General features: G+C 39.5%; 1 protein-coding gene across 1 annotated transcript; it reads right to left on the reverse strand.

Annotated features, from left to right (window-relative positions):
- Positions 1-480: 480 nt before the first annotated feature.
- wdfy1 (WD repeat and FYVE domain containing 1) lies at positions 481-17,376 on the reverse strand. The gene is made up of 12 exons (XM_086125991.1): positions 17,171-17,376; positions 10,825-10,892; positions 10,643-10,716; positions 10,397-10,451; positions 7,211-7,361; positions 7,008-7,120; positions 5,140-5,266; positions 4,604-4,709; positions 3,854-3,955; positions 3,603-3,733; positions 3,367-3,475; positions 481-2,030 (listed from the first exon to the last, which is right to left on the reverse strand). Exons 1-12 carry the CDS (start codon positions 17,305-17,307, stop codon positions 1,971-1,973), a joined length of 1,233 nt encoding a protein of 410 aa, XP_085982117.1. The 5' UTR covers positions 17,308-17,376; the 3' UTR covers positions 481-1,970.
- Between the last annotated feature and the right edge of the window lie 1,224 nt (positions 17,377-18,600).

The following is an 18,600-nucleotide window of genomic DNA, read 5'->3' on the forward strand; positions in this document are numbered from 1 at the left end:
AGTATATGGATGGGATAGGCTCCAGCACCCTTGTGAGGATAAAGCGGATCAGAAAATGGATGGATGGATGGAGATATATAGACACCCACACACGCACACCCACACCCACATTATCTGAGCCACTTATCCTTGTGGGTGTGCTTGAGCTAGTAGGCGAGGTTGCCAGCTGATCACATCCATTCAGATTCAATTTAGCATGCTCAATTAACTGACCACACATGTTTTGGGTATATGAGAGGAAACCGGAGTACCTAGAGAAAACCCACGCAGGCACAGGGAGAACATGCAAACTACACAGAGGCACCCTGGACCCCTGCACTGCGAGGTGGACGTGCTCACCCTTCGGCCACCATGCCGCCCTATGAGTTCACTTGCATAGTCAAAACTGCAGGTGATGTCAGCCATATATTTGCTTAAAATGCACATGCACTGTATTCCAAGGACACCAGTTTGTAATTATATAGTCAGGAAAAAAAAACATTTACACAGATAATAAATACTTTACTGCATATATAAATATACACTACATCAAAAAGTGGAATGTGATCAGGAATATATGGTGTTTACTACTTTAGAACCATAGAAGGCAGGCATTCCAACATAAGCACAAATCAGCCACCACTTATAGGAGCGCCACAAATCAAAACTATTCTTTCACCGAGTGTCGGGATGAGTTCCCTGCAAAGTGGAATCCTTGATAACACGTGTGGGGGAAGGAGGGATGAACAAACCAAAATAGGAAACATCCAGAAATTCATTGAGCGAGTGCATGGGGACAATCACAAGTGTGTCCTTCTGTCTTTGAGGCATTTTGACATGCCTGATACAGCGGGAACAAAGCTTATGTGTAGCATTTAGTGTTTAACGAAATGCTAGCAGCTGTCCATTGTGCCTTTGAGATAAAAATCCAATTGAGATTCAATACATTTATTTTACTCGTAACTCTCGAAAGGCTTTGGAGTTTTCTCCATCATTGTCACATGTCTGTCTACCTGCAAGCAGTGGAATTTCTCTGATCAACACTTCATTCAACAGTCAATTTCTCGACCTTAGCAAAGGCATTTTTGATGCTGCTACCAAACAGCGTTAGATTTTGCAATGATCTGTTGCTATAGCAACGTAGTAGGTTTTCTTGCCTCACTTAGGATCAACCCTTGGAAGGGTGGGTCAGCATCAGAGCAGCTGCACCACGGCGTACACAGCGTTATTTGGAAATGTACTTAAGATATGACTTATGGCTAATTCACACACTTGAATGGTTGTGTTGACTCAATGGTTGGAGTAACACCGAATATGAAGAGCCCCGCCCAGTGATAACCCATTGATGTAAAACCTCCTGAGAGTGATTTTAAGGCCTTCTGGTGAAAAAGACACAGAAAAAAAAAGGTTACGGTGGGAACTGATAACTGGGATTAGAAAGTCATTCCAAACAACAATTTTCACTTTAAACATAAAGCAGGGTGTATACAGGTGCTGTTTCTATACATGTTACCGAGTAAGACAGTTAGTGGACTGCAAAAATATGCGACGGAAGCATGTGTATGTTTTTACAAGTGTGGCAGGTCATGAATTGATGAAGATTACAGTACAAGGATAAAAAAATGAAATCATAATCAACTGACCATTGTCAACGTTTGTCAAAAGAAACAGAAATATTAAACGTAAACACTAACATTGACACTCTTCCCATAAGGGAGCATGCACACATTCACATGCACACACCATTGTGCTTTGTGCTCTGTGCGGGGTCAGGTGCACACACACTCATATACACTTTCACTATGAATAGAAGTAGTGAAAAGGATCAAGGAGAAAAAAAAAATGCACATCAGACCTATGCTACTGGCATTCACTCACACACGCACGCACGCACATGTGCACATCCCCCAGAAGCTGCAGAGTCCAGGCATGATGGCGATGATGCACTGTACAGAGGGGTTTCCATGACACCAGAGGAGTGACTTGACCAATCAGCGCGGAGAGAAGCCTGTTGCTAAGCTACAGCCAACCACCTGCGTCACATCCCAGATCTGTTGAGACAGACAGCTGAGTCAAAAACACTAAGATGACTCTTTAAATGTGACATAATTGCTGCACTTAACTGTCATCTTCGAAGCAAATACAGTAGTTTAGACCAGTGGTTCTTAACCTTGTTAGAGGTACCGAACCTAGCCAGTCAATATGCACATTCACCGAACCCTTCATTAGTGAAAAACAAAAATATGACTTTTTTCCAAATTCAAGACATAAAAAACACATTTATTAAAAACACGTTGACTACAGAGCGAACTAAATTTCCCGCAGCACTGATTGCACAAGCAATGTAATGTGATCACCTACAGCCAGTGATGGCCAATCGGGCGTGTCATGACTAATTGACATGTTGAGTCGGGTTGTGTCTTAACCTCCAGGGCAGAGGCTCCGTCGAACCCCTGAGACCGATTCACCGAACCCTTGGGGTTCCATCGAACCCAGGTTAAGAACCACTGCTTTAGACACAACATGTAGCATGTCCAACAGGTTTCAGTACCTTTAGCCATCACTTACAGGATAATGTGAAAGAAAATGCTCAGCAACTTTTTGGGAGACTGCTGTTGCATGACCTTGCTCTTTACAATCTCTCACACACACACGCACACATAGCAGCAAAATCTATTCGTTTTGTCAGAGGGTGCCCATATTGTATCTTTCTGTCAACAAATGACCTCGCAGTTACTCAGGGCTCAGGTGACCAATCACGGCTCACCTGTTTTAGGAAGCTGAGTCATGATTGGTCGTTACCTGAGCCCTGAGCAACTGTGAGGTCATATTCAGTTGACAGCAAGTGACAAAATTGACGCACCCCTGACATGGACAAAAACGGGTGTGTTTTACTGCCTTACTCCTATTCCACACACACCATATTGATCAGAATGCTGTGTTTGGACTAGTGGGGCAGCATCTAATCTATTCACGTCATAAAGTTTTCGGGTTGAATTACCCTTCACTTGGTCAATGGATTAATGTCTATCTCTAGTTACTAGGTTGAAACGTTTTACATTCTAATAGCCTCCTTTAGTTTTATATCCTTGGGGAAAAAAAATGTCACTGGCCCACAAAGGTGTGCGGACCCCTGCTTGAGATGACATGATCCCTCAATGGATATGCATTCGATATAGTGCAATATGTCTTTCAACGATGCCAGACTTGATTTACTGAACCTCGAACTGTTTTCACTGAATGCAATCTATTTGTGACTAATAATCTGGAGTCGAGAAAATACAGCACTGTTGCAGATATAATTTGCTCTCGAAGCATGTTTGTTTAAATGGCATATGATCAAAGACCGTTTATAAACTGTGTGGCTTTAAAAGAACCGTTTTCAACCTTGACAATGCGATCACTTCCACAGGTGACCATCAGGCCTCTGGATGGGTCCATGTCCATGTGGCCAATGTTGTGTTTCCCCTCATGGAATGTGGCCAATGGTGTTCGACTGTAAAGCACACAAATAAAAAAAAAAAATTAAAAAAAATAACGCTCAGTTCATCAGCTTTCTCCCCAGTCCTCATAAACAACAAAAACTACAATATTAGGCGAAAAATACACAACACTGGACTCACTCTTCTTCTTTGATTGAGTCAAAACAGGTGTCACACACCCGCACTGGAAACTCAAAGCCCATCACTGGGAACGTGGAGCGTTTGGAACTACATCTACCACACACAGCTTTGCCACATTTCCTGCAATGGTGCTGAAACACAGAAAACACACGTTTACGTTCATACTAATGACAAGTGAAACAATGCACAATGCCAATAAAAAATACAGCATATGTCTCAAAGGCACCTTGCTGCCGGCACAACAATAATACCTGTCTGAGGCCCAGGGTTTTAGTGTCCCACATCTGCTTGACATTCCAAAAGAAAGGCTGCTCACACTTCTGGCAGGAATCACTTTCCAACCACTGAGGTGCCTGAAGATAGAGAAGCCGTTTTTTTTTTTCCAAATATGTGAACAGATCAAAATAAGGTGTAAGAGAAAATGTTTCAGCGTTTATGTGCAAAATCTGATCTGGTCTGGTATGATGAGGTTCCCCTGGAAACCATCAGTTGACTCTTCAATGAGGCGGCCCAAATGGATGTCATACAAACAAAATGGAGCCTCATCATTTTTTTCACTTTGATCCCGAGTAGGATTCTAAATCTACACCTCATTGGGAAATGATTTGGCTGTATGTTAATCAGATTTTTTTCATTCTCAACAAATGACACAAACTGCGAAATCAATTGGGATTTTAAATTACATTACATTTAGCCACGAGATTGACTGGCAACCAGTCCGGGATATACACCGCCCAAGGCTTGAAATAATCGGGTTCGGAACACACTTTGTGAGTCAAAAAAAAAAAGCACATTCTGTGCCTCAATTGGAAATCAAAATGGCGAGCACAGCGCCCAACCATCCATTATGTTGTAAACTAGGGGAGGCTTCAACTACAGTTTAACATCCAGCAATCTGGGTTGCTCAGGAGCACCTCCACAATGAATAAACTTCAGTCATACATCATAAGTCATTCTCCACAGCTATTTTCTTTTGTCACAGACGTAATATTGATTCAAACCTCTTCTCTTTTTGTGTCCATGTTCCACACTGCTATGCCTCCATCAGCTGCGCACGACACCAACTGCCTGGTCAACTGGAGGTAGCGCAGTGCCTGGACACGCTCACTGGGAGAGATGACGGATAGAGAGCAGTGTTCCGTCACACTTTTTGTCACAACGTGACATTTCACCACCGTAAGTTCAACATCAGTGAATTAGCGCAGAGCACTTGTGTAAACTTTGCTGTGCTCATAATGGCTCTGAATTCCATTCAAAATATGATGTTATAAGTCAGATGACTTGTGCTGGCTTTGGCATACGTTGGCTTGGCTTTGGTATTAGCCGCTGGCATTTCTTTTTGCCGAACAAATGCATGTTTCCCCAAAGTCATGATCTCTGAGGCTATACTGTCAAGTTTTGTGATGTGTTCACAGTTACAGTTAAATCATTGAGACCTGCCTATGAAATGTAGGCAGACTCATTGAAGACATTTCAAGCGCTTTGGTTAACCGTTCAAAACATTTTAAGAACACAACCGTAAGGCTTCTAGACTTACTGGTGTCCCTGCAACAATAAGGTTCGTCCTTTGCGCCCTCCTATGTCCCACATGATAACACTGTGGTCAGAGGCACCTGAGAACAGCAGTCTCTGGACAGGGTCCCACCACAAGGCTGCTACGCTACCTGAAAAGATCAACAGGGCTGACGTCACTTCATACATATGGCTCTATAAAGCAAGAGTTGGTTTCCAGGAGCCACTTAGTGTACTTTTTACTAGCCTTTATGCCAGTGATTCCCAACAAGAGCACCCAAATGTTGCATGAGAGATCACCAGGGATGCCACGGGATATTATCTGATATTATTTGACCTAAAATGATTATTTATTCATTATGAATATATCTTCATTCGTCTATGTCAGAACATCTGAAGAATTACCGTAGATGCAATTTGTGAGCACAGAGAAATTATAAATTGAAACTAAAAGGGAGGAAGCCGAACGTCAAACAACTGGTTTGGTAAAAGTTGGGCAATACTGCCCTTTGGGAACACACACACTTACACAGGTCTGATCACTCTTCTGCATTTCTCTTCCAAAGGAAAACAAAACAAAACAAACAAAAAAAAAGAATCTGCACTTAGGTTTAACACTGCCATCTGCTGGCATAAAATGTAACTACAGCTATTGTCGCAATAAAAACCTACAAATGTACTGTACATGAGCTATTTCTTCATTTTTCTTATCAACAGAACTAGTGTTAAACGTGAAACAATTCTTACAAAAAATAAAATATTGGGGGCTGCCAAGGTATTTCTAGATTCTCACGTGAGAATAAAGGTATGTCATGAGAGTAAGTGAAGGAAGGACATCATCATGATTGAAACTTTATTTTCTAGTATGTTTGAAAAAAATAAAGTATATTTTCAGCAAATATATGTTTATATATGGTTTCATTTCCACAGGTGTGGTCCGAAGAGCAAAAGGAGTACTGGTCTAGGTAACTTTTTTTTTTTTTTTTCCTCCAGATTGTAAATTGTGAAAGGCTGTGGTGTTTAAGCACAGCAGTCAATTAAACTTAATGGTGATCGCAAATACAATTAAACCTTTTCTACTGTAGTTTCAGGACTGGATGAATCATTCAACTCCTTATTTACTAATATGGAACTTGAGGCTGTACCCAGTCCGAATGGAGTCCCACAAGTTGGACTTTAGGAGATATCAAAGAAAGGAAGGAATGCATTTGTAATGTGAGGCTTTTCAACTCCAATAGCTAAATAGGTGACAATATGAATGTTTCTTAAGTAAGCTGTTAGTTCCTGTAATTAAATATTTAAACTGGAAGCAACACAAGATGTGGTAAAAAAATGAACATGTTGAGTTATGGAGATTATCCTCTGGTTCAATATTCAATCGTCGAGTCAGGTTATCAAGTCAAGTCCACTTGATAACCACACATATTTAAGGCAGAGGCAACAGACCTTATGTTCATGTGATTTAAAACCCATTTAATCCCAAATTTTTCCCAGACATTTAAAAGTCAAAATCAGGTGTCATTGGTAGCCCTTTTAAGTAATCAGCAATAAAAATTGTTAGAGCCCTACAAATTAAATCATTGTTGTCCTTCACAAATGTGACCGGTGGGATTAAATGGGTTTTAATATGAGTTTCCCAAAATAGCCACGGGGCTCATTTAAATGGGTAACGGGTTGATGAGCATGAAAAAACATGGCTGTCAGTACTAAACATTTTTTAGGATTGAGTATTCTAGTGATAGCAATTTTCTTGTTTACTGATTAACAACCAATTATTCTTGTTTATTTGATCTCATTTAGTTATTAAAAAACAACTCTCTCTCTCTCTCTATATATATATATATACAGTATAAATGATAAAAGTGTGTGTTTTTTTTTTTTTTAATGAAATACCTTCATGGCCCTTCAGTGTGGTGATAATGGAGTATGTCTGCCTCTCCAGCTTCAGCAGTGTAATCTGCCCCGAGTAATCGCCAACAAAGGCGTGCTGAGTCTCATGATCATATCTGAGCAGGGAGTTAAGGTTTCAAGCCACTCAAGTGAAACGGTTATGTCAAAACAAACAAACAAACAAAAAAGCGATAAATAAGGAATACTGTAGGCAGGAGGCCCATGAAGTGAAATAGTGTCTCCCCAGCATGCTTCCACTCTGGGTGCACATCCAGCTCACACTCTTGTCATGGCCGGTGCTCACAACCCACTCGCTCTCCAGGGTAAACACCATGTCTGAAACCCGGTTCTGGTGAGCTGCAAAACACACATGCATATGTACACATCATGTCAAATTAAGTCTTGCAGGAGCAAACATTGGAAGCCACATGGTTGTTTGCCTATTTTTGCCCTGTGATTGGCTGGCGACCAGTTCAGGAAACACTAATAATGGCGGATGGACTGATGCAAATATTGTAGTCCCAATATTGAAATCAATGTTGGTCTTGATTTTGATCAATATGAGTGTTGCACCAGTAATACTTTAGTTGCAGCTTCTTTGCAGTGGACATTGTTGTGGTCAAATATAGACACATTTTTTCTGTCAACTCAAGGGGTTGATCTGTTGTTGCCACTTGATTTATTGAACGTTTACTATTTTTTTTCTTCTTTTATAAGATAGAAAGGTGCGCTGAAGGGAGTTTTTATGGTTTTATATTTGTTAGCGCCCTGAGTGTTGCCTAATAACCACAAAGCCACCCTACATTCACACTGGGTTCACAGAACTGGACAGCTGAAGCCCAGACTTCATACTTCCCATCCTCTTTGTGCAGCCCTTCCAGACTCATCCCAAGGCCATTTGTTCCCGTTCCAAATTTTTAGGTGCAGCTGAGGCTTTGAGGGCATCCGGTTTGATGGCCTCACTATTACATTACGGCTGTGGTTTCCTTGAGCAGGATACCAATACCCTGAAGTGCTCGCCGGGTGCATCCAGGTAAGCAGACTCCTGCTCCAGAAGGGGCCACTAACAGTGTGTGTGTGTTCACTGTGATGGGTCCAATGCAAAGATCAAATTTCATGTGCACGTGAGTAGATGACGAAAAGAAAGAAAAAACAAAAGTTGTTGTTTGTTGTCGTGTTCACACACAGACACAAACTGCTCCGCACGTCTCTCCAGTGACTACAGTGTGTGCCTCCTGGTAGATCAATTTTGGCCAGTGAAGAATTGGATAATTCTTTTCTACAAGCTCTGTTACAGCTCACCAATGCACCTTCCCCTCAAAAGGGACCTCTTGTCCCAGCTGAGGGGACGGCTAATAAGATAAGATAACCTTTATTTGTCCCACACTGGAGACATTTGCAATGCGCCCCTAGCCTGATCGCAGAGAGCGCTGGGTCTGTACACGACTAGTACTATTACTAGTAGTACATTCTTGGGAGTGCGGCAAGGATATAGGGAATGTGACCGCAAATGCTCATGGGCCTTCCACACGACGCTTTTGCACTAATAAGACAGAAGTAGTTTGATGCTCAATCACTTCACCTTCACCCACCAAGACTGATTATAGTTATTGGTAAAGTGGGAAAAGCATAATCACAGCTACTCAGAGGCACATTTTTGAAGTGATTGGACAATATAACCCGACTATTACTTTATTTTTTTTTTTTAAATCAAAGCGAAACTTGTTTTCAATTTGTGAAACTCAACATTTTCCCAAACCACCGCTACCCTGCCGCTGAACGGCATGAGGTTTTGCTGGTGGTTTGTGGTATGAATGGAAAGTTAAAGTTGAATCAGACCAAAAAAGATCAAAGCCATCATATCGATGATGTAACATTTTTATCACATACATTTCCTCATCGTTAAAAATATAAAAGCAAGACTTCATAGGGAATTATGATTTATTATAATTGATTAATAGTGTAAAACAATCATATGAAGAAGCAGATGCAGTCAAGTTTAGACTGGACAAGATTGTAACATAGCATTTTATTCTATTATATATCTTGAGATGAAACCTGGTAAAGCAGGCTCACGGTTGATTTTTTTTCTTTTCCTCTGCAAAGACCCCCCCCCCCCCACGCACCCCCAAAAAATATTTTCTTGCAGGCACCGAGTGAAGAAAAACCCACTTCTGAGACATTTTCAAAAACTATAGCGAATTTATTTTTAAGTATTTATTGTGAAAACTATTTGTGCAATGATTTTTGTTTTTGTTAAGTGTGTGGGCAACAGACTGTGCTTTTATAGAGCCCCCGTGAATTATCCATTAAACGTTAACAGATGAAAAACAAATGACGTGAACCGAGGAAAGAACTTCTTTTGATGACTTTTTCCATCTCTGCAAATCGAGAGCAGATTCCAGTGGTGACATGTGGTACACAACAGACTGGCCATTTGCCGCAACAGCTTCCTTTTCCACTGAGTAGACTGAATGATGATTGTGTCAGGAAAAAAAAAAAAGGATCTTCATTGCCATTTAAGAAAGTCATGTGGCATTATGTTGAAGAACAACAACTACTCTGTACTTGATAAAAAAAAAAGGGTTGTTTGAGTCAAGGGTGGGGGCTCGGCATACGTATGAATGAACAGAACGGTACTGCCTCCTCTGCTTCAATTTGAGCCAGGAAACCCCCTTGGGATGTGATCGGAAATACAATCGCGCTGTTTTGAGGTTGTCATTGAAATTTGCCTCAGGAGGGCTTTTTTCATTATTGCGCAGATCAAACTCTAATGCTGGAGTGCATTGTGGGTAAAACAGCGCGAACAAAACTGTAATTAGCGACGTCAATTTACTCGACTCATGAACGAGAAGACAGAATTTCAGAAACATTGTCTGAAGGAACGTAAACCCAGTGAGAAACGGTGATGCAAGAACATGCGATTGGTCATCGGTCCGTAAAAGTTAGCTTTACTTTTAACTTCCTTATCTTCAGCCTTTGTCTAAGGCTATGCAATGAAATTATATCCAGCTCTCACGAGCCTTATTTCAATGAAACAGACTGGCATGCTTTGTTAACCCTTTCAGGGACAGCATTTATGACAGTGGACAGCTTATCATGTTATCGGGTTACGGGGCGCATGAAAGGGTTAATGACTCAATTAACGCATGTTCTTTTTACCATTAAGAAAGCAAACAGTTTAGACAAATCAATTGAATTGGAATGTATAACCAAAATCTTATTATATATCAAACAAGATTCAAGAACTATGAACAACAGCAGACCTACCTCTACTCAGAATAAAATGTGTACACACACGCACACGCACACAGACGTCTTTGGCCAGCAATTGCAACCGGTCTCACCCGACTCTGATCACGCTGGAGTGTGTCATTATCGAAACATCTCACCTGGATATGTTTTCACATGGTTCATCTTGTTGAAATCTTCAGAGATGAGAAACTCCTTCGGGGCAAGCAAACAAAGAAAAAAAACAAGTTTCAAATCAAATAACTAACCCAACCTCAAAGGCATTTGGAGGAGACCCATTTAAATGAGCATCCTTTTATGACGAAAAGAAGCTGAGAACAGCCAAAAGACTAAGACTGACAATGAAGTGAGAAGAAGGTCATTTGTTTTCAGAATTTTCCACTCACCACAACCGCACCATTGTCCTGGCCGATGAAGATACGTCGACTGTCATGGTGATATGACATACATGAGCAGGGAGCTGAAACAGGGAAAGCCATGGAAATGATCACCATTAGCTGTGTGAAAATGGATGGAAATTTCCTAAATCGCGCCACATTTGTCGTTGATGTGATGCAGTCTTACTTACAGGAGACTGTGTGGTAGATGCTTGGCCAGTACTGACCGCTATCTCTCTTTAGCCACACCCGGATGGTTCTGGAAATGAAATGCAGAATGCAATTATCAGAAAACTGAACCATAATGGCGCCCTCGGTTTTCTGATCTCTGCTTTAAAAGTTGAACGTGGGAAAAGGAAGCTCGCTTATTTGTTTTCAATCACGTCAGGAAAAACTGCGAAACATTTAGTTTGGAATCAGGGGAAGTAAATGCATCATTTAAAAGCTGCCCGTATTTTCAACCCGATACTTTACTGTGTAAACCCAGGCCAGTTCTTTCCCCCTCAGTAGTTGTGCTATGTGCTATGATACCGGATGCCAAAACGACTGTATATTGACAAGGAATTCAGACAAAAAGTGGTTAAACACTAGTGCACATGCGTCAAAGTCAAGAGCTGAGGGCCAGATCCAGCCCACCACATCATTTTATACATCATTAAAGCAAATTATACATTGATATGATTTTATTATTGAAACATGAACTATACTTTGAGGAAAAAAAACAAACTCACTACTACAGTGTGGCCCGTGACAAATATGAGTTTGACAACCCTACAATAGTGAAACAATAGCCACTAATATTTGGTTTAACATTTCACCTCAAACAAACTTGATGTAGTCATCAGCAAGCTTCTGAGATACTTGAAGCTGGATAGTTGACCACTCTTCTTTGGAGAAGTGGTAGGGCAGACCTGACTTTGATGTATGCGCCACAAATCTTCTATAAGGTTGACATTTGTAAATACAATACAATACAATACATGCTGATTTATATAGTAACTAATCCGTTCCAAGCCCACCCAAAATTCAGACATAAATGTTTTCTAAAGCATAAAAATGCATTAAAATATGCAACAAATACATGTTACAATTAGATTATTGCACAATAAATGAGAGTTGTGCATAATGTACAAAACAAAGAATAAAGAATAAAAATGATGGTCATTTAACTGTGTCCTCATCGTTTTTTGCCCTCTTTAGTTCATGTTCTCTCTCTGAAGTAGTTTTTGCCTGGCGTTTTGTAAAGAACTGATCCAAGGACGTTTGCTTTTGTCGGCTCCTTTGAAAATGTCCAAGGCAAACAGCAGCATAGTGAGCGATCGCCCGACTGGTGAACAATTTTTCTGGGTGATTCACATTTACGTAAAACTATCAGAACGCCTCATGGCCCAAGGGGCGAATGACGAGCACGCTGCAGAGACACAGATCTATCTATTTATCTATCTACACACAGACACATTCAGTAGAGGTCCCTCTTAGACAATGGGATGCCAAGAAAATGCTAAATAATAGCAATGGGTGAGCAGCTCTAAGTATGTTGCGTTCAGGATACTCAGAGCTGTGACTAGCAGCCCATTCTGTATTTTTACCTTTCGTATTTTGAAATTTCTTTCGAAACAAGAGGCGATATTTTCCTGTTGAGGCGTTTTGTAACTTGAAAATTTCGTATGAAGAAACGTTCGTAAGTAGAGGCACCAGTGTAGATACAGTAAAAATCAACATGCAAGACTTTATTTCTATGAATGCCTGCCAGTGTATACATTTTCAGATAGTCACTGCTATAAAACTTGAAAAAAAAATTCGTAAGAACAGGCCTGCGCACTATTCATGTGGCCTTTGGGGCTAACTGGTGCCTGCGGGCACCACGGTGGTGACCCTTGCCGGAGGGCATGCTATTACCACCACCATGCTTGACAACCAGTCCAATAATCTTCGTTTTAAAAGCTACACTTCCACTATGCCAAAAAGTGTGCCGATTGTTTTGCCTGACCATAATATTTTAGTCCAGAAGGCATTTGGGTTGTCTGTGTGAGCAGCTGCAAATTTCAGTCAAGCTTGACTGTCAATTTAGAGGCAGGGGCTTTTTTCTTGGTCGGCACTCTGTGAAGCCATGGCGAAATCAAGCTTTCTTCACTGTGTAGCTTTTGTTCCAGATGTTTCCAGTTTATGGCAGGCTAAGTGTTGCCACTTTGTGGGCTGTTCCTAAACATCAAACCAATTTGCATTCATCTCAAGGTGATGTTCCAGAAAGGCAAAGGGGTGATACATCTAAATAACTTGTCCTGTCCTTGTAAAGAATAGTTTGAACTGATCTTGGAATCTGCAGTCATTTAGAAATGGCTCTAAAACATAGCTTCAACTCATGTAACTCAACATTTCTCCTTTGTTGTAATTTCCAATTTTTTTCCAAGTATTGGTCTATCCATTGAGCCTGTGAGAAAAATCCTTTATATGCCATATGATATACCCATACTGCAATACTTCACTGTCACAACAATGAAACAATCCATCATTTTCAGTACCGGCACCTATGCACAGTTCAGCAGACAGCGAACAACAACAAATTACAAAGATAATTAAAAAAGAATAATGTGTGTGCTTACTTCAAGTTGTTTCTTAGTCACTCCTGTAAAATACTGTATGTGCACTAGTTGCATATGGAAAGGGCGGAAGCTGTTCAAGCGCACTGCAGTAAGCTCTAGCGTACTTTAGACTGCAGCAAAAAACAAAAATCGTGCAACTTGCACGGACGGGCAAGCATCTGAAGCAGCTGTGGAAGACAAAAGTCGATTCCACAATCCATTGTGTTACAGTCAATTACAATAATATGACTTTGGAGGAATAACACCTTTTGCATTGGTTTTGATGAAGACATAGCCCTACGAGACTAGACTTTTTAACCTAAGAATGTATGGTGGTACTTAGAGAGCTAAGAATCTTTTTTAGGTGGTACAGTACTCTGGTGTAAAAAAAGTTGTTTTGATGTTTTCATAGGTTGAAGCGGACATGAGGAGAGATGTGCATGTGAATTTTGAGAAAGACTAGCCACAGTTGTCTGACATTAAAAAACCATAAGTGTTTTACATAAAAGGTCATTTTAGAAAATCCAAAATGAACTATTTTTTATGTCAAAAATAAAATAATTAAACAAAATACATTTAAAAAGTCGATTTTAAAGTCAACCAGGTCATAAAATTCCATCGTATTTAATTTGATAAATAGTAGATTTGTGGGTTCCGTATATTTTGATCTATTAATAATTCGAATTTCCCCATACTTCCACACAGTAGGTCATATATGGTAATAATAATGAAGTGTATAATGTGTACAAAGATCTCTTATTTAGCACTTCCTTGGTTTTGTAGAGGATCCCTACGGTTTTGGCTATTTTTCTTTTTACGTTATCGATATGTGGCTTCCAACATAGTTTTGAGTCTATTACTAATCCGAGAAACTTGGTTTCATAAACTCTTTCTACCTCAATTGAGTTTACCATAATTTTAGCTTGGTGTTTGATTGGTCTTGTGCCAAAAACAATTAACTTCGATTTTTTCAGGTTAAGTGACAATTTATTTCTGTCGAACCAGTTTTTTAATTTGTTTAATTCGTTTTCTACGGTTGTCAGGAGCTGTTTCAGATTTATTCCAGAACAGTAGAAAGTTGTATCATCAGCAAATAGGACACATTTAAATTGTTTTGAGACCTTGCAGATATCATTTATATATAAGATGAATAGTTTTGGACCAAGCACTGACCCCTGAGGAACTCCGTGAGTGATTTTCAGTTGATTCGTTTTTTTATTGTTGAGTTGCACGTACTGATATCTGTTTTCTAAATAACTTTTTATCCATTTATAAGCTACACCTCTAATGCCATATCTTTCTAGTTTTTTCAATAATATACTGTGATCTATTGTGTCAAAAGCTTTTTTTAGATCTAGGAAAACCCCAACAGTAAATTCTTTGTTGTCTATATTAGTGGCTATTGCTTCCACAAACTCCATAACTGCCATTGAGGTGGTCCGTTTTTCCCTGAAGCCATATTGATTCTCACTTAACAGCGCATGCTTTTGTATAAAGCTATCAAGTCTGCGAGAAAATAGTTTTTCTAATATTTTTGAAAATTGTGGTAGTAGTGATATTGGTCTATAATTTGTAAACCGATGTCTTTCTCCACTTTTATAGATTGGAATAACTTTAGCAATTTTCATTTTTGATGGAAAGATACCAGCTTTGAATGACAGGTTGCATATGTGCGTGAAAGGTCGCACTACATATTCTATAATCTGCTTTATTATTGTCATGTCAATATTAAAGCAATCAGTTGACTTTTTATTTTTAAAGGTTTTTATAATATTTGATACTTCTTCTTGTTTTACAGCAGTAAGGAACATCGTGGAGGAGTTTTTTTCTACATATCTATCTATTTCAAACAAGTTTGTTGGATCAGGAATTTGTTTTGCTAGGTTACTGCCGATGTTGACAAAATACTCATTAAATTCAGTTGCTATTTCTGCAGTTTTTTCCAAAATAGTATTTTTGCCTTTGATAAAATACTCTGGATAATCCATTTTTTTAGGACTATTTCTGATTACTTGGTTAAGTATCTTCCATATTTCTTGTGTGTTACTTTTATTCTGCTCTAATAGTGCATGATAATGATCTCTTTTACTGGTTCTTATAATATTTACTAGTTTATTTTTATAGGTCTTATATTTTTTTTCTGCTTCAGTTCTCAATTTTAAAAACAATTTATATAAATTGTTTTTCTTTTTACATGCGTTTTCTATGCCTTTCGTTATCCATGGCTTACTTGGGTCTTTATACTTTTTGGAGACTTTAGTTAATGGAAAATGTTTATCATATAAGGAGATTATGGTAGACTGAAATACTTCAAACGCTGTATTTGGGTCTTCGTTTGAGTAGACCTCGGTCCAGTTTTGTTTTTCTAGGTCTTGCTTAAAGGCGTCGGTGGAGCGTTGGGTTCTTAGTCTTATTTCTGTTATGTGAGTTGTTGACTTAGCTTTTCTATCAAAATAATTATGAAAAACTGCAAAAACAGGTAGGTGGTCACTTATGTCATTAATGAGAAGTCCACTTTCCATTTTATGGTCAATCTTATTTATAAATATGTTATCTATTAATGTGGCCGTGTCAACTGTTATTCTGCTAGGTTTCAGGATTACTGGGAAAAAGCTGTTGCTGTACATAGTATTTATGAAGTCGGTTGTTTTTTTTGTGTCCATTTGGGTTTAATAAGTCAATGTTAAAGTCACCACATATTATTCGTGTTTTCTTATCGTTGTTGTAACTGAGCATATCTGTTAGTTTTTTATTGAATGTGTCAATACATGATCCTGGTGTCCTATAGATGCAACTTATGATGATATTTGATGCCTTTTTATTATGTATTTCAATGGTTAGACATTCCATTAGGTTTTCTATTGTGTTTGTCAATCTCTCGATTTTACTGCATTTAAGTGCTTTGTCTACATATATTGCAACCCCCCCTCCTTTTTTGTTTTCCCTATTAGTTGCAAACATTTCATAACCTTCTATTTCCATTTCAGTTGTTTTATCTTCATCAAGCCAAGTTTAAGGTCCATTTAGGTGCCCTATTCTTTTCTTTTGGCCTTTCAAACAACGGTTTGGCTGAATGTGAACAGTGCATCACCACACGGCGCTGAGACATTTCGCCAAATAACTAGATAACAATGGCAAAGACCAGTCAAAAGGACAATCAACAATGCATTACAATGGCTGACTGGCGACTCGGCATTCTGTAAATGACGTCAGTCGCCGGAGATTGCCGAACAAGGGCAGTTTAGTTGTTATGCGCGTTGCTACGGGTCCAACTATGAACCTGGGTATTTAAAAAAAAAATTAAAGTATGTTTAAAATAGTTTTATCCTTTATTGCTCAAAATATGGCTGGATAGGTTTATTTCACACCTGACCTTTAAGTTTTAATCTGTTTTTCTGTCCTCACCCAAATGGGATGTTCATATTCACGGGACACAGCCTGTGGCTGTTCCTTTGATAGCAGTGACAAACAACTGTGCGGTCTCGTTCATACGCACAATTTTGAATCGAAACACATAGGAGAGACACACGCATCGATTTAAGGGATTAGACTGGAACACAGGAAAATAAACTTTTTTTACTGCTACAGTTAGCTGTTCAGTATCCCAAAAACCTTAATTCAAAAAGCGACAAAACTAATGAAAGCCATCAAATATCCGTGACTAAATGGTTTTAGGAAGCACAGCAGCTTCAACCAACTAAACTTGATTGCATTAATTTATTCAAATATTCACACAGCTAACCACGAAAGCAAAAACAAAACAAACAAAAAAACGTCTCAACTAAAATCTGAGTATACGCAGTTTTATAGGTGTGTTTCAGTTGCCTTCAACCTTTTTTTTTTTTTTTTTGCTTTTGTACAAACGACTTGTACACGATATACCTCCAAAATATTGCAAATCCGCAGGCTATTCCAACAACGCTAACATGAGCATTAGCTACGTTGGAAAACTCACCTGTCTTCGCTGACAGTGATCACTCCATCTTCCTTCGGGATTAAAACGGCAACTGTGACAGCGTCTGAGTGTCCCTCGATTTTGTTCAGAAGAACTGGCCTGGCGCTCTGAGGCCTCGAATGGATCTCCGCAGCCATGGTTTAACTAGCCAGCAACAATGTTTTCCTGCTGCTAATTCTCCTCGCCCAGTGCAGGAGGATCAGCTGACACACAGAGCCGCTGCTCCTATTACCGTAATGCCTGCAAGGCGTGCGCCCAGCAATCCGCGCAGCGTGACTGGCGCTGTCGTACTCACCACAAGTTAGCGATAATACAAGTCAGAGTCAGTATTCGACTTTGGGGGGTCATTTCAGGATGACACAATGCACTATATAACATTTACAGTTCACCATAATGCACAACTGTTCGACGCTTTCAGTACGTTTTGTGTAACTTGCCGTTCTGCAAGAAACCGCAGTCCAGTAAATTTTCTGGTTCAGTAATATGTCGCATTTGACACTTTCAGAATTCTTCCAGTGTTTCTTTCAAACTGCTGTCAAAATGCACGCGTCATGAAGACTTAAAATAATTTCAATTGACCTGGATCTTTTTTTTGGGGGGGGCGGTCTGTTCATGGATCAAAACACCCGAAAGCCGAATATCCTTAACATTCTGTGAGTACAGTAGTGAAATGTGAAAAAAAGTAATGCCACTGAGAAATGCAAATGGTAAACCTGTAGCTTTTCTCATTGTACAGTATTAGTTCTATGGTTTTCATTCAAGGGCGCCATAAAATGCCGTAGTCTCATTGGGTACGTGAATGATGGGAGCCATTCAGAATACAAGTGAGCCGCTGGTTTTGAGGCTGGAGACTAACTGGGGAAATGGCGTAAACATTGAAATCATCCAGCCATTTTTTTAATTTGCATTGTAATTTGCATATTTTAAGTGTTCATGTAGTGCATGTTCGATTCAAACGTTCTTGTTTTGTCCGATAGGTTGTGCCAAATGCTCAAAGTTCAATATTTTTACTCGAAACGGCACATTTTTACAGTCAGCAAGACGAGTGTTTCAAAACTCCCTGTCCACTGAATGACATGTTCCCAAATATATTTGTTATTCAGTTCAAGAATGAATGACCCAGTTTTTGAGGCTACTTCGAAAAACCTCAAAGGCTGATTAAATCCAATTTTGTATGGTGCTGCCACGAAAGAAAGACCTTGCTGTGCTTAGCATTTTCTCCCTGTGGATTTCTTTTGTTTGGGCAAATGTCATCCTGAAACATTTGCTACACAAGTTCATTTTACATTTGCGGCCTGGCATCCAGAATGGAATAAAATGCATCACCAGGGTGAAATAAGCTACAAAAAAAAGTTTGACCCATAGTTTGGCAATTAGAATATTTACAATTATATTAAGAAATTTAAACTCAACAGATTAGATCACTCATT

Source organism: Hippocampus guttulatus, chromosome 12, assembly GCF_054856545.1.
Source record: "Hippocampus guttulatus isolate MCC_2025c chromosome 12, RoL_Hgut_1.0, whole genome shotgun sequence".
Classification (NCBI taxonomy): domain Eukaryota; kingdom Metazoa; phylum Chordata; class Actinopteri; order Syngnathiformes; family Syngnathidae; genus Hippocampus; species Hippocampus guttulatus.